At 51.2% G+C, this 16779-nt stretch overlaps 1 protein-coding gene across 1 annotated transcript in view; it reads left to right on the top strand.

Moving 5' to 3' along the window:
• The window catches only part of LOC122387686 (metabotropic glutamate receptor 2-like), a gene marked incomplete at its 5' end in the record, with an annotated part of 42106 nt that extends 25654 nt beyond the window's left edge, over positions 1-16452 (top strand). The window contains 8 exons of the mRNA XM_043378092.1: positions 2264-2387; positions 2855-2963; positions 4341-4759; positions 5965-6050; positions 6355-6659; positions 11252-11386; positions 15829-16044; positions 16174-16452. Coding sequence (XP_043234027.1) covers positions 2264-2387; positions 2855-2963; positions 4341-4759; positions 5965-6050; positions 6355-6659; positions 11252-11386; positions 15829-16044; positions 16174-16452 — 1673 coding nt within the window. The remainder of the gene's footprint in view (positions 1-2263; positions 2388-2854; positions 2964-4340; positions 4760-5964; positions 6051-6354; positions 6660-11251; positions 11387-15828; positions 16045-16173) is intronic.
• Positions 16453-16779: the final 327 nt, after the last annotated feature.

The following is a 16779-nucleotide window of genomic DNA, read 5'->3' as shown; positions in this document are numbered from 1 at the left end:
ATATTGTCACACCAATTTTACACATTTTCACCAAATATGGTCACCGTGGTCCACCTGCATCAGTCCTTACCGGTGCCTGGACTGGCCGCACGCGCGGCGAGATCTCCCCTCTGAACTGGCTCGTGTAGCCAACTGGCACTGCTGAGGCTCACCACAGTCACATGGGGACGTTCGTTAGACTCACCCGCAAAAACGCCTCAGCAACCAGTACTTGTGTGGGCTGAGGTTTAATGAGGAAGGGGGCATTTTCCCTTGGGTGCAGTTTGCGGGATCCTCCGTTTCAGAAGATTTTGTATTTAATTTACTGTATGCCGGGGAGCTGACTCCTCGAAGAGCATCACTCCATGCAGGATGTTGCCTTCCTTCATCTTGTTGATTCGAACTGCCGGAATAATGGTTAGGTACCCTGTAATGGCGAACCCCCACCCGATACCGTAAAATAAGGGGGCCCCACGTGACCGTCAGAAGTCACCGAGTGGAATGCCATCACCGATGTCTGCTGCATGCTTTTTGGAACTAAGATCACGTCTTCTGGGCTGGTTGCGATGTTACCTGGTGTTTGCAGTTGTTCATATGTTCGGTTATGGGGATACCATCGTCGAAAAAGACCTGCATAGTGCATGTGCTTGCTCGCTTCTCCAAGCCCTTCAAGAGGAAACAATCTTTTTAACGTCACAGCTGCTTCAACATCTATGTTGGTAGGTTGATATGCATCAATGCATAAGAGTACATGTTTGAGGTGCTGGTATATCGCTTTCTCATGGCGCGGCCACCTTCGTTATAAGCTCGCGCCACTGTTTTCGCGAGGATCCTCTGATTTAACTGAATTTTGCCTTTTAGCCCCCCTGGAAAACCGGGGGAGCGGCCGGTGTCAATGCAATAGGTATGTAAGGATGAGTCAATATCATCTCTTCCTCCAACGTTTACGTCTGTTCGATACACACTACTTCCAGCCATTTGATGGAGCATAATTAGAGTATTGGCACGCATGTGCGCGCGGACTAGGTTGATAGTGGCTTGCTTAAGCCACTATCCACTATTGCTTAAGCCACTATAATCTGTGACCAGCCGACTCAAAATTACAACGCAACCTGCATAACATGGAAGAGTATTCATTAGCCTATATTTATGTTAGAAAATTATCTTTATCACTCAAAAAATAGTCGCTTTAGAGGAAGTTGAAATTTGTCCCAACTCATCTGCCCAACCCTGTACACGTAGCCCGTCTATCGAGGCCGGTCCGCGACACATGTCACCCGACTGCGGTAAATTGAGACAGGTCCTAATAAAAGTCGCACGGCTGCAGTCTGGCAACTGGCAAGACGGGTGAGAGACGGCCATGCGCCCTCGGCCGCGCTGCCGACCTGTCGAATTCCCCCCGCACCGGGACCCGACCCGACCCGACCCGGAGCCGGGAGCCGGGAGCCGGGAGCCGGGAGCCGCTGCTCCGATGCCGCCACCGCTCGACCGTGTCAATCGCCAGCAGCTGCCCGAGCCCAGCGACCCGGCAGCGTATCCGGGGCCGAGGGAGGGGTGTCTCCGCACAACCCCTCTCCTCCCTCTCCTCCTCTCTCCTTGTCCCTATGAGCGCCGCGCCGCAGATATGACGGGCTCGGTCTAGCGCCGGCGGCGCCCCTCCCCTGTGACCGGCCCGGCTACGGGCGAGATTGGCCGCTCCCAAGACGACCCGAGCCGGGAAAATATCCGCACTATCGGAGTCGGTGCCGACCGTTCGGCCCACACGAGCCGCACGGCGCCCTACCTCGCCCGACGGCAGTAGGTTACGGCAGTGGTGCCGTGTCCAGTTAGCTGGGCCATGGCCAGACTCACACCTCAGCAACGGCCCAGATAGCTCGGCCAAACGGAGCGAAATTGGAACACGGAAATGGGGGAGATTAGAGTTGTTACCAGACACTCTTGCAGCTGAACTGAATAAACGGCACATCCGGTCTGGATATGGAAGAATATAGCTCAAATAAAAAGCGGTACAATTTTTAGAGGTTTCAGCTTTGTTGATGAGCTAAGAATTACCGACACTCGTTTGTGCTTAGATTCTCTTCGTTTCCCGACTGTTTCTTAGTCGTTGATCGGCTGTATTTTGCTAGCGGATGTTAGCAGCTATGGGATGTGCGCGGTAATTAGGCTAAGTAGTTTGCGACCCAAGTATGTTATCAACCACGCCAACTGTCGGACAAATCTCGCACAGGTCTTAACCGCTGTCTTCGAAGAAGTGATTAAATTGTCTGGCCAATTCTCATTTCAGGCAGACAGAAGCGGAAAGTTCGCTTTAATGAATATGGAGATGCCATCGGGTTCTACAATATCTACCAGTTCCAGAAGAGGGATGGAAAATATGAATACTATCAAATTGGAGAGTGGGTTGAAAGGTATGTTATGTTGCTTGAATAATTAAAGTGCGATATAAGATATATTATTCAATTTCTCGCTGAACTCGCCACTTTTCAATTAACTTTTCACAAAAGCTCGCTTTGACGTATTTCAGTTGACGTATTTCGTAAACTGGCTCTCCCATTAATTACGTCTCATTCCCTAAGTCAGGTATGAACTAAATAGCTTAGTCTCCCTTCAACCAAAGATCGTCGTAGCTCAGTTTCCTCTACTCGTACCGCTCCACATTTCCACAGTCTTCCCCGACAGTTCCGTGTCTCAGTACCGGATAATCTGACCGGGCGTTTCATGTCTCAGTTTCCCCCAACTACTGAGCATTTCTAGCATAGTCTTAGTATCCCTAACCTGGCAATTAGGTGCGGTCACAACTTCACCTAAGTCTCAAGCTCCCTTACCTGACCTCGTGTCTCAGTCCCCCCTGACCTGACCTCCCCGTGTCTCTCAGCCTGAGCTACCTGAGCACCAGTAAGATGAAGTGGCGAGGTGACAGCAGTGAGACGCCATCCTCTATCTGCAGTCAGCCGTGTCCGCTCGGCAAGATTCGCAACTTTCAGGTTAGTGCCCGCCACAGCTGCATCGTAACCCTCCCGACGCTCCTCAAATTGTGGTGGCATTCGGGTTGTGATGGGAAGTGGGCATGCTTTATTACGTAAGGCGGCGAGGTATCTGGAAGTGTGTGTACATGCAGCAACCTTTATCAACGGTTACAACATTTCTGACGTCTCAGGCGGCCAGGCAACCTGTTTTATTTTTTTAGCACACTCTTGTTTCCAAACTCGTATTTGAGTTGCCTTTACTTGGAGACTGGAGCGTTAAAATTGGCCAGCTTTAAACTTATCTTTTCCTCTCTAGCTAGTAGCTACTTTTCGGAAGGTTGAATGTATTGCTTCCACGACATTATTGAGAAGGCATGTTTCGTGGGTTATGGGGAGGCAATAAATGTTATGGATTGTTGCCATCTGGCATTTAATTTTTATTACCGCTACAGAAGTTGTTACAAACTTTAGCGTGCCCCTCACTGTGATAAATGACATCATTTGTCAGGGTTGTGTTTGGTGGGCTTGCATAGTCACCATGTCCGTTGAATTTTGGATGAGTTGGGAAGCCGGCGAGATGAGTGTCGCCGTCGGAGGCCCGGGCTGGCTGTTTGCGAATTCTCCAGTTAATCTGTCAAGAACCACGTCATGCTGGACTTAACAAATAAATTTCCGCGAGGCTATTTTACCTGAAATGCTGTCTCAACTGGACGGCCACGGGTGTACCAGAGCCAATGTCTGTCACAGCCAGCCGGTCTCTGTTTCAAGAATGCGGCTTCGAGGAACCAGTCGGAGTTTATGGCTGCGCCACAAGCGAACAAGCGTGAGATTGACAGCCAGCTTTCGGCGAGATTGGCTGCCGGAAAGCATATGTTGTCCGGTTGACGTTTTGAACACAGGATGACGAATCTAAATTAGCCAGCGCCGCCCTGCACCCCGTAGATAGCGGCCCGTCCTAGGCCGCAAGGCATTGAAGCAAAAATCTGAATGGAAAAATAATACCACGTCAATGATTGCCCTTCACTCAGATCTATGGGAGACTTAGAGCTGAATACTGATTTACATTTTCTGTGAGTCGAAGGAAAATAACAGAGCATCTGGAATGGAAAAGGATGGATGGTTATGTACCCCCTTCTTTACAAGGACTTATTGTTTCCAGGTTCCCAGGGAATTGATTCACGCATGCGTTTGTCTTTGGAATTCAATGCTCCATGATCAAACCAAAAAAAAAAAATCATTCGGAAAATATTCATACAAAAGAAGCCGTAAACCAAGCACAGTTTCCCCTAACTTCGGCATTCATTATTACAAGTTACAACTTTTTCCGCACGATAATTTACTCGGATGTGACAGTGTTCAGGAGCAGGGGTGACCGGAAGTGGTCGTTTCCGGCAGGACGCGTGCTGCTGGAGCTGCGTCAAATGTCCGGAGGGCGACCGGATCGACAACGACACGTGCGTGGAGTGTCCGCTGGGCCACCTGCCGACGGCCGACTACCGCTCGTGCTACCGGCTCACGGCCGAGTACATGGCCTGGAGCTCCGGCTGGGCGCTGGTACCGGCCGCCATCAGCTCGGTCGGCATCGTCGTCACACTGCTGGTCATCGCCGTCTTCCTGCGCTTCAACAACACACCCGTCATCAAGGCGTCGGGCCGCGAGCTCTGCTACGTCCTGCTCTGCGGCATCGTCGTCTGCTACGCCATGACGTTTGTGATCCTGATGAAGCCGTCGGTGGTGTCGTGCACCATGATGAGGATCGGACTCGGTCTGTGTCTCAACATCTGCTACAGCGCCCTGCTCACCAAGACGAACCGGTGAGAAAAAAGACGAACCAGTGATAAGGGGAGAGAATGCGGGGGGGGGGGGGGGAAGGAGGAGGCCGTGGGTCTCGGGAAGAGGAGAGGGAAGGAGGAGAGTCGCTGAGGAGGGACGTGGAGGGTCGGTGAGGAGGAGTAGGGTCAATGCCGGAGGAAAGAGCAATGTTCATGGTAGTGGGAGTGTGGGGAGATGGGCCTGTGGGGAGGGAGTTAGAGCGTCGATGTAAGTAGGAAAGTCAGAGAGCTGGTCGGCGGGGGGGGGAGAGCAGGGTCGGCGTTGGTCCAACCGTGTCCGGTTACTGGGCGTCGCAGGAAGCGATCAACTGGCTCTGTATGTAGAGCTTCTGCGAAAATGTATCCGTTCAATTTTAGTCGGCCATCTTCTCAGTGAAGGCGCCTTCACATTTACATTGCAAAGTGGCGGTTGCTGGCCTCAAGTAGCCTCATTCATACTTCCCAACACTTGCCGAATATCTATTCTGGACTCAGCTAGCGTGCGGTGATTCTAGTCGACACATTGCAGCCCGGCATGGCGCCCAAATATGATATCCTCGCCACATTCAATATTTTACAGTCGAGGCATGCCGCGACTTCCGCCGTCGTCCAGTTTTCATCCAGAGCATCCCGGCAGCATTGATTTGGGCCAGCGGCGACATAAAGTAGCGAGCCCATGATTGGCTCCGTTTAATCAGACGGACACGGCTGGCTCGGGTGGCTCCAGGGCATATTTTAACAAATTTTTACTGCGTCCCAAAGTTGAGCAGAGGGCACGTGCTACGACTAAGGGCACAGGGCAAGGAACAGAGTAGGGCACTGAGGAGGGCAGAAAGTAGGGCACGACAGGTTACAGGGCATGGCACAGGACATTTTAGAGGGAAGGGTACAGGTCAGGGCACACAGCAGGGCACAGTTTAGGGAACCGGACAGGGCACAGGGCAGGGACGCAGTGGGTCAAATCAGCAGGGGCTACGTCCCAAGGTGAGGGGGCTGCGTCCCAGAATGGGACGCAGTAAGTGCCTTAAAATATGCCCTGGGTGGCTCCGAAATAGATCGGCGGCGGGGAGGGGCGGGATATGTGCCCCCAGCGTAGGCACTCCCAGCTGATCGGCCTCCTTAGTCTGGGTGGTGGCTGATGTGCTGACATGCCGAGTATGGTGACCCCTCTGACGCTGACGAAATGGGATCCGCCCGATTGCCGGCAGGATCTCCCGTATCTTCAACATGGGTATGAGGAGCATCAAACGACCGCCCTACACATCGCCGAGGTCCCAGATCGCCATCTGCTTCGGTTAGTCAATGTCTCACTATTGCTTCAGGTCTTTCGCTCCCCTCTGTCTCTGTCCTCTCTCTCTCTCTCTCTCTCTCTCTCTCTCTCTCTCTCTCTCTCTCTCTCTCTCTCTCTCTCTCTCTCTCTCTCTCTCTCTCTCTCTCTCTCTCTCTCTCTCTCTCTCTCTCTCTCTCTCTCTCTCTCTCTCTCTCTCTCTCTCTCTCTCTCTCTCCACTCTCTTTCTTGCTCTGACTTTTTCTTCAGATTCCTTCCAGCTCGACAGTGGTCTCTTACCGCCAGTGATCGTTTGATCTCTCCTCTCCAGGCCTGGTGTCGATTCAGCTAATCGGTATCGTAGTCTGGCTGATCCTGGAGCGACCCTCCACCAAGGAGGTCTACCCGAACCGGCGAACAGCCGTGCTTACCTGTGGCATCAGCAGTCTCTCGCAGGTGGTTTCCCTCGGCTATAACATGGTGCTCATCATACTCTGCACCTGGTACGCCTTCAAGACGCGCAAGATACCCGAGAACTTCAACGAGGCCAAGTACATCGGCTTTACCATGTACAGCACATGCATCGTGTGGCTGGCCTTCGTACCCATCTACTTCACGACGTATAACGAGTATAAGGTACGTGATACTCTCGAAATATTCCCTTTATCTGTTACTGTGTCTACCTGTCACTTGCTCCCTGTCACTCGTTCTCTCTCTCTCTCTCTCTCTCTCTCTCTCTCTCTCTCTCTCTCTCTCTCTCTCTCTCTCTCTCTCTCTCTCTCTCTCTCTCTCTCTCTCTCTCTCTCTCTCTCTCTCTCTCTCTCTCTCTCTCTCTCTCTCTCCCTTTCTCTTTTCCCTCACTTTTTGCGTTAATTTTATTTTCCAATTCAACATAACGTGATTTTATCATACCGCTAATGCATTTTTGTACCTAATGCATGCTGATGCAGGTATGCTGATGTCCACCGAAATGGGTTTACATCGCTTCAGATTGTCAAAAATGTGTCAACATTTTTTAGGTGGGCTACTTTTCAGCTTTTTTCAATCAATCTTACAATTCACTTTAACGTTTGAACGTTGATTAGACTTTGCAGTCCTTTATGTTTAAAACTCGTCTAAATGAGGAACACTGGCATACTGCTGATTATGGTGGGTCAGAAGTTTGAATGGTGTTGCAAAGTGGAAAGCTGTTGGAGTGCGTACCCCGCTAACTATAAATAAAACACTCCATGCCTAGCGGCTGGTGTAAACAAAGGGGATCCTAATCAAGACGTGGAGCGCAACAACTCGGAAGTAAATGACTGTTTTATTTTCAAAGCGTCTTTGATATGGCAAGCATTCGAGACTAAACACTTCTTCGCCTCGACGCTAAATTGCTAAGGAGCTGTCATTAAAAGACCCAGCCACTAGCTTCAAAGCGTTTCTTATTCAGCAGAGCAGTTTCAATTAGAAACTTGTATTAATTACTGGGTTTCAAGACTGCCATTCAGAGCTGGCATCGAACCGACCACATGTTGAATTCTCCTAATGTCAAATTCTGTTTTCTGACTAAAATCAGGGTTAAAACGGCTGGCCTCTCAAGCCGGCGCTCTGGCGAAATCTGTCACCCGTCCAAAAGGCAGCGGCGCACCCGGCAAGTTAGCGGCCAACTTTGTCGGGGCCTGGCGTGGCTGGCCGACCCGATCGGGAGGAGAAAGGCGCGGCGCCGGCCCGGCCGGTGCACTTGGGCCGCTGAATGCCGAACTTTGACAGGCGGCTGCTTGGTGCCGTATGGTACCCTGATCGGGGTACAGAGAGCGCACGGCTGAAGAAATGGCAGCCGGTCGGCGGCCGCCGAGACGCGGTATAAAGGAGTTGCGGAGTGCGTTAGAGCGTGGTTAGAGTAACACGAAAAGGTGGTTCGTTGCCTTTTTCAGATTAAGTGCAGGAACTGGCTTCAGGTGTGTTGAAAGTGTGTTCCAATTTATTTGAAATTACTTCAACCACAGCAAACAAATGTCTTGCAATATTGTAGCCAATTCAAGGATCAGCTTCGTACTGTAGCTCAAAGTTTTAATCAACATACAATCATGTTGACCATTCTCGGATAATGTTTTGACTTTTCCGCCACACTATAATGACAAACATAAATATTCCCATCTCCCCTATCCTTAGCGGGGTTCCGTACGAGTGAGTAGTGTTATCCGGCTTCGCTCCGGTCCACTGATCCCATTGATTTCCCCTGTCGCCGCGAGACAGCGGCGCATTTATAGCCGTTTACAGCTGGTTTGAGCGGCGTTCACCAGTCGCATCACAGCGTGGCAATAATGGTCTGAGAGCCCTCGGCGGTCGGACGTCCATGTTCCGGGGTGCACAGACCCATGAGCAGACGTAAGGAGGCGTACTTACGGACTATCCGTGTACGGGCCGCTGCCGCACGCCGGTAGAGTATTCTCTGCCGCCCTTCGCTTCTCCATGAGACCAGTACACAGGCGGAGATGGACTATACGTGCACGTGTACGTATACCGTCCGTACGCATACCCGTACGAACTATACGTGTATGCCTATGGTCCTCTGTCGTCTACCGACAGAGCGTCCTGCCCTCTCCCCCCCCCCCTCCATAACAGGCGGAGATGGACTATACGTGTACGCTGATAGCGCCCTGTTACTGAGAATCGAGGGAGGTGGTCGCCACTAGGTACTAATCACATTACTGAGACTGCGTGAGGTGACGTACCGACCGCCGCTAGAACGCTATGTATGCGCTATTGCGCGCACTTACATACACTGGAGATGCGCTTCATCAGCCGCATCCGGAACTTAGAAGGAATGCCAGGGTTTCATTAACGGACTGCACGGGTCGCGTTGGATTGCCGTGGCAGCGGCAGTGTGGTTATTTTGTGTTATTAGCCTATTCATGCTCAGTTATCGGTGGTTTCAATACGGTATTGCTGGATAATTTAATAAACACATCGAAATTCGAAATGGATTGTAAGGGACGACACAGTGGCAAACTCTGTATATTAAGTCGTTAAGACAAAACTAACACATTGGAGTAACCTGGATGGTTCCACACATGCGCGATGATGTTTTTTTTTAATATCTTGGACCTTGGCAGACGAGACGGAAGAAATCTCTTCGAGCAGCAGATTCTTGTTATCCATCTAGCTGGCATCCATCAAGGGCGAACGTAATGAGTAGTGGGAACTCATATTGCTGTATAACTGGTTCGCTGTATTCATAATAGCTTGTGGTCTCATGGGAAGAATTCGTGGCTAATTATGTTGGTCAGGAGATTACAAGAACAACGCCAGGAGAGTGCAGGGGCCAAAACTACGGTACAGGTCATACTCCGGCACCATCTGATCAATTCACCGACGTTTTGTCCCATTTACGGCTCATTGGATCGTCTCATAAAACAGAAAATGCCTAGCCTTTAACATGCATGTCCTATGCATGTATGCCACGCACACTGCACTCATAATCAAAGCTAAATGGACTCGATATTCACTGCATTCGTAGAACCATGCCACTCATCAAGCTTAACGTGCCAATTAACCTCGCTTTTTAAACCTAAGCCCAGGACAAACATTAACTAGCTCCCCTTTTTAAGTGTTCAACGAATGGAATTCGCTTCGTCCAACAAAATTAGGGAAGGTTTATAATGTTTTTTTTTCATTTTTCATAAAGAAATTCATAATATAGATAGGCTAGTTGGAAACTTGCAAAATGTAGGAAAATTCCACATATTTCCATTAATTCGCCCATCTGCCAGTCTTCATACTCATAGTGCCTGTTGGACGTGCCTATTTCAATGGTCTTGCTGCTATACTCACGTTCCACGTTCCATGGAACGTGAGCCATAGGTGCACCTACAGGGTATGTGCACATTCACAAGCAGCCGACACCCGAGCAGTCGTATACGCAATGCCCGTCACTCGACCGCTGCCGTACGGCGGATGTCGGGAGCGGCGGGGGCGCCGGATAATCTGCCCCCGGCGTATGCAGATCCCACGCGGGCAGACCCCCAGGGCAGGCCCAGCCAGATGCAATCAGTCGGCAGACAGAGAGACGCGGAGGTGGCACAAGGTGTGTTGGTGATAATGAATTATGCTCCAGACGTACCGCGCGTCGGATGGGTCTTACTCAAGACGGATACGTGAATATTGAATGCAAAAGCGTCCCCGATTTCCATTGCGTCCGTGCAGTTTCCAGTCTTTCTGTCGGCGCTCTCTTACAGACCAGACCAATATTTGTGCTATCACTTCACATAAAAGTACAGTCCACAGCAGAAGTAATGTGCGGTTTCAGTCATGGGTATGTTCTGCTTCTGAAGCTTAGGAACGATTAACGAGACTACAATGAAACTTTGAATGTATGTAGTTTACATGTATCGTCACCCTTGCAGCTGCAACTTTAGCTATTGACATCTTCTTTTCGATCACTCCGCATTAAACAATCGCCAGTCAAAGCCAACCGTTGAGATTGGTAAAACCCTACATTACTTTAGCGGTGGGCTGTACTTGCATCTACTGGCTTACCATGGCTGGTTCTGATGAATTACATATGTCGATGCGCATGGATAAGTGAAAAATCGATTGAATTTTTACTGAACGGGCGAACGTTACCGTGCTACAAGCATTTTATAATTGTCAAAAATATTTAGGGTCAGGTGCATGAGATTGTCTCTGGAAAATAAACGTCGAATTTGATTTGACAGGTCCACTTGCGGTCACTACTCGTCACGCTGGATATAAGGCGATACAACGCATAGCTCTTCATTAGCTGTCCCAGATAATCACTACAATCTACTACAGCAAGCTTTTTTTGGGTTAGGCCCTTTCGGTCCATTAAGACCATTTCAGAGCCGGGAGGATGATAGGATATAGGGGGAGACATTGGTCTGGGCAGGCACCCTAGTGAGTCGCCGGGGCTGAGCCCGTCCAGAGGACAGGCCACCCAGCCCCAAGGCACTCACTGCACCTGGCTACGGGGTGCGCTCCCTCAGGAGCAGCGGTGCCGCTCCAAGGGAGCAGCCCGCATGAGATAAAGTTGCCTGTCCAGCCCGGAGGGGGGTTGCGGCGTGGAGGAGAAGGATTTCAGTATCCTGAGGATAGAAGCACGGAACGGTGACAGCAAGCTTGATTGTTTTGAGTTGTTATTGACCCCGGTCGGCGGTCCATCACGCATGAGCTCCCTCCATACCGGCCTCACTGATCTGACCTTTCCCTCCCCCTGTTCCGAACAGGTGCAGCTGGCCAGTCTGTGCATCTGTGTCACCATCAGCGCTACGGTGGCTCTGCTCTGTCTGTTCACTCCCAAACTGTACATCGTCATCTTCCAGCCGTACAAGAACGTCCGGCAGGCGGGCGGTGGCAATCAGGCGAGTGGCCGGGCCCGATCGGTGGGCGGGGGCGGGCGCGACTCGATTCCGGCCCAGCTGAAAAGTGGGGTCTGAACGCGGTTCAAATGGTCCTGAGGGCGGTGCCAGGTGCATCGGCCGTCACTTGATGGTGGAGATGGCACCCTAATCGAGGTGTCCCAGGCAGACGCAGGGTTAAAAATGTCACAGCCGGTCCCATGCTGAGCCATCAAAGGCGCGGCAGGGTCGGCCGGGTCGTACGAGGGAGAGGCCTGGTTGGATGGGTCACGGTAAATAGTGTGGGGATGTGATGGCTTGATGAATTCGCTGTAAATAGTGGAGAGTTGATGGTCAGATGTTGAATTAGTTGTGCTTGATCTTATAGGGGAGAGAAGGCTATCACGTTGAGAGATAACATAGAATCGTCCACAGCTTGAGGCCAAATTAGTTGTAATGCAGACAAAGTAATGCGTTTCTGAACGCGAGGTGATTGACGACGGTTTTAACTTTCAGGTTAAACACATCTCGGTACTATGCTTACGTTCGTTATTGATCATTGTGTTGTAGTTTTCATCTGTTTTCTAATGCATTTAAGAATAATCCTTCGACGGCATTAAGTAACTAACTGTGCAGAAGTATTCTGGCGGTAACACACACAAGATCAACTCGTTAACCCTTGGATACGACGACCTCCATATGCCTCTTATTTCGCCGCGCGAGGATCTGTTCGGTATCAGCCGCCATTGTTTCTCAGAAGCCACTATTGTGTCGGAACAGGGTCACTTCGGCTGACCAGGCAGTCCGAGGATATTGATATTAATTGATAAGCTCAAACTTCTGGGATGACTTTTGAAGTTGCAAACTTTTCCGCGCCGAACTTGCTCGGTGGGTGCCGCGGCCAACCCACGTCAGTAGGCGGCACCAAGATGGCGTGAAATTTCATTTTGGCGGCCAAATTTCTCACCGAAGCAAGAAAACTTTCAGAAATGGTCTGTCTTGACCACAAATATATCACCCATAACCGTGGGACTGCGGGTGTGGGCTGTATTTACTAGATAAAGGTGAGGTACAGAGCTGGCACTCAACTGGTTGTTGGAAATTGCAATGGACGAAATAAAGCACGCTACGCAGCCTCTACATCTCGACGAAAAGCCACGATAACTTTTAAAAGACAGCAGCACTAAAAAAAAATATGTAGGCTGCAAACATGCTGCCAGGCAAACTTAATATGCGTAAAATTAAGCTGGTTTGTTTTCTGAATTCATGTTTGCTTTCAACATCTTGTTAATTTCTCAACCATCGACGTTAAATGTGGACGAAATAAGCATTGAAGCATGAGCTTTTGTTGTATGCTGTATTGTATCAAAGTGTTATGCCGTGAAAAAATTGCATTACGCATAGAAAGGCGATGCAACTTTGTCGCATTTATTCATCTTTATTCGATATGATTGTATTTATTGCTTTGGAACAAAGGGACATGATGGAACATCACCCTTTATGGGGCCATATTTGATAATTATGATTTGTGGTCCCGGGAAGGATCGTGTTCGCGTGTTACGGAATTGATGGCACCTGGTGGAGCCAGGCCGACGCCGACTTCGAACGGTGAAATAAACTAATACCGGCACCTCACCCCAACGTGGTCGAAGTCACCACCCCGAGCGAATTTGGCGCTTGGCTTATGGCGTCTTGCGTCACCCGCTGTGCGCTTTCCCATCCAACAAGACGTGCATTCATTACTACAAAGCCCCGGGATTGGTCGGGGCCCTCCAAAGCCCGGCGCCGTCCGCCCAGATGAAGAGTCAGCGCCGGCGCTGCGAAACTGTCGCCTTTCATCATCATAACCGGTGCACGTTGTCCTGTTTCTGTCCGACCCTCACTAGGGAGATGGCACGTCGGCCCGCTCATCCGCCGCCACCGGGACGCAGCTGGACGGGCGGCGGCCCGCTCATCCGCCACCTCCGGGACGCAGCTGGACGGGCGGCGAAGGTCGGCACGCAGCCCGACCATCTGTCGGTGCCGGCGACCAGTGACCGCGGCCGCTCCGTCGGGGCCGGAACCGAGGCAGCGGCCGACCGACGGACGGGCTGACACAGCGACTCACCCATCCCGCCGACGAATCGCTGAAGCTCTGCGCCGCTCTGCTGCTGAATTAGCGCCGGGCGGAGGGCCGCGCGGCGGACGGGGGCGGACGGACGGACAGCAGAGGGCCGCGGTGGCGCACCCACTCCGCCCAGTGTCGGACACGTGCGGTCGGAGGAGTCTACTCTCCATCTGTCCGTCTGACTCCTGCCGTGCTGGATGATGGAGCGACTCATACCGATCCCAATCATACCGAGGCTGATGAGTGATGGCATTTCTCGTGCTTATGCTATGAGCGATTTGGCCCATGAGTTGCACTGTTATATTCTCAGCTGACAGCTACGACTTTTATATAGTAAAATGATGTCAAGAATTGTTGGACTGATGAAAAAAGGGGGAAAATATACATGTATCTAGCTTATACCGATAGTTGATCGGCTTCTTCGTTAGTCGTTAGATAGTGCTTTTTCATTAAGAACCAACGAAATGTGTAGTTTCAAACGTATCTAACATACTGTATGTTTGCTGTTTAAATTCAAGCTAATGGATGCTTCCTTCTCATTCTGAAGTTGTTTATCTGCTCCACTTTCTGCTAAATTTAATCCTGTACTGCTTCCTTTTGCTCACATCACGTTGACCTTCCCTTCAGCTCCCTTGGTAATTTATCTTCTTTTCCTCTTGCTGCAGAAATTGATGAATACATGTGTTTCTGGGTAAACTATTTATAACTGCTCGCCTCTTCAAGTGACTGAGAAGTGGAACCGCGTGCGACAGCCAGCTGAAGCTTCGAACTCGTCGAGTTGAATACGATGACAACATTGTAATTCAGTTTGGTCGTTCTGCTACGTTCCGTCCATGTGCGGATGCATTGGCGCGACAAAATGAGAGGGCTGACATTTAGAGAAGCGCTAACTTCGGGGCCTATTTGACCTTGAAGGCTTCGATTGCTGGCATGGATAACTGGATGCTCAAGAGATGGGCGGGGAGAACTGGTGAGGTGATGCTATACCGAGAAAGATGATTACCGAAAAGGATAAGACGTTGCCCATTGACAGCGGGAAGCGGCGGTATACGAGATGATGAGATGCTACTCGTATTAACGAAGATAAGCATCACTACAATCAAAAAGGATTGGGAACCTTAGCAGCGGGTAGGGTAGGGCAGGATCCTCCCCACTAAAGCGGGAAGAACGTGGACTTTAGCGTGGAGTACCAACACTATGTAACTGGTCGACTGCTAGAAGCAGCTGACCCTCACCGCCTGACCGGCCGGACTCCAGGGCTCCCTCCGTTACTGACCCTCACCGGCCGGACTCCGGGGGCTCCCTCCGTTACTGACCCTCACCGACTGAGTGGCCGGACCCCGAGGCTCCTTCCGTCACGGCCCGCAGCGCGTGCCGGCAGCGACGGCAGACGGCAGCGACGAGTCGTCTCATCTGGTTGGCCTGTCAGACCAACTAATGGAAAATTCATCAAATCAACTCGCGAGAGACACCTCGTGGCGGCTCGGCTGGTCATTCCCGACCTGGCAAACCCTCGACCAATGAATTCAAGATCCATGTGTGGAGAGACGACCAGCTTTGATGGAAGTGCAGTGGAACAAATAAAGGTGTAACGCGATGATTGTTTTTACGGGCCATAGGTTACTACCAGCTGTCTTGCATCAGTAGGTACTCAGTAGGATAAATTGGTGCGCTACAGTTCGAAAATATAGGTAAAGAGTTTCCCACAATGAGTCATCACTTAAATCTGAATCACAAATATATTAATCGTTAGGGAACCTTGCCTATACGAGCCATGAATAATGATATTGTCATTCACAAGGCTCTGTGCTCTAAAATAATGTTGAAAATAAGTACAGTTAATACAAGTTCAGGAGAACTGCTTAAAGTCTATGGTACTGCCGGCTCGGTCGACAGCTGTCCATGGATTTTGGGAAGATTAAACTGACTTTCTCAGAACCGCATTCACAACAGTTGCGATCCTTGAATCAGTGTCGCGATCACAGTTTGGTTGACCGGCTTAGTTCCCGGACGGCTTTCCTAGCAAGGCTTGTTAGCTGATAGAATGGCTAAGTCGCCTGACGCCCGAATGGACAGGTCACTCAGAACGGGTTATAGACCGCGGCAGAGAGCTTGAAATAGATCTGCTACTGCAGGGAAAGACAGGATAGAGAGGTGTGGGTACCGGGCTGGAGACACGAGGACCTGTAACTTTTATTAAAACTCCACGGGCCTCGTCATTGAGTGAGGAAGTCTGAGAGGGTAAAAACAATCCTGTTATCAAAATTTAGGAAATGTAGGTGATGCTACTACAGTGTAGTTGCCGTGCGATCAGGCTTCTCACTCTCTCGGCCCTGATCATCGTCGTGTCTTCTTTCAGAACTCTGCTGGCCGGCCGAACAACATGCGGTTCGCACGGACACGACAGATCCCGACAGCGAGCTCACAGCTGACACAGCTCAACTCGGCCCCGGCGTCATCCATGTCGCTCAACGTGAAGGCGCTGAGCACGGCTTCAGAGGGCGAGCCGGCGGCCAACGGCAACACGCCTCTGCTGAGCCCGGCCGGCGCCGGCGGCTCCTGCGCTCCTCTGCTGGTCAGTGCGGTGAGCTGAGGACACGCGGCGGGGAGCGGCTCCGACCGCGCCCCGCCACCAGCCGTCGACGAGCAGCAGCCACTGCTGGCGGTCCCAAAGGACACCGCGCCCCGCCCGTCGGACCCCCAGCCTCCGACCAGTGAGTGTCCTCCTCCAGCCGATCTTCTCTCCGAGAAAACACCAGCGGAGGACCCGCCGGCGCTGGTGCCGCCCCCGACGGATGCCCCGGACTCGGCGGCACCAGAGAAGGCCGAGCAGCCTGCGCCGGGTCCTCTGCCGACGGCACGCAGCCTCGACCGAATTCTGGAGAAATTGGAGCTCAGTGACTCGGTGAGACGCAGTGCCAGCGCCTACTTCAGCTCCGGCGAGGACATACAGATCGTCAAACACGAAGAGATCTGGATCTGATGTGCGCCGGCCGTGCGGACCGACCGCGGTGTCAGCTCCGACCACAAACGAGGCTCAGTTTCTCAGCGACCGATCTTCACATGTAAACTGTGTAGTAGCTAGATGTATTGGATCAAATGGAGAGCGGTGATTGAAGAACGATAGACCGTGAAACCGGTGCTTGGCATGAGGAATATGTAGAACTTTTGGTACGATTGACTGATACTGGTTGAGTTCTTTTATGGTAATCGTTGTGAAGTTGGTTGTGATCTATCTCAACTGAAATGCATGCATTCGTGTTGCTCAGATGCGTCGCGTTACGTGTAAGGGGTGATCTGACGGGGAGCT

This window comes from Amphibalanus amphitrite, unplaced genomic scaffold (genome assembly GCF_019059575.1).
Source record: "Amphibalanus amphitrite isolate SeventyFive unplaced genomic scaffold, NRLGWU_Aamphi_draft 000294F_arrow, whole genome shotgun sequence".
Lineage (NCBI taxonomy): Eukaryota > Metazoa > Arthropoda > Thecostraca > Balanomorpha > Balanidae > Amphibalanus > Amphibalanus amphitrite.
Note: the sequence above shows the minus strand (reverse complement) of the source record. Positions and strands in the feature narration are given on the sequence as shown.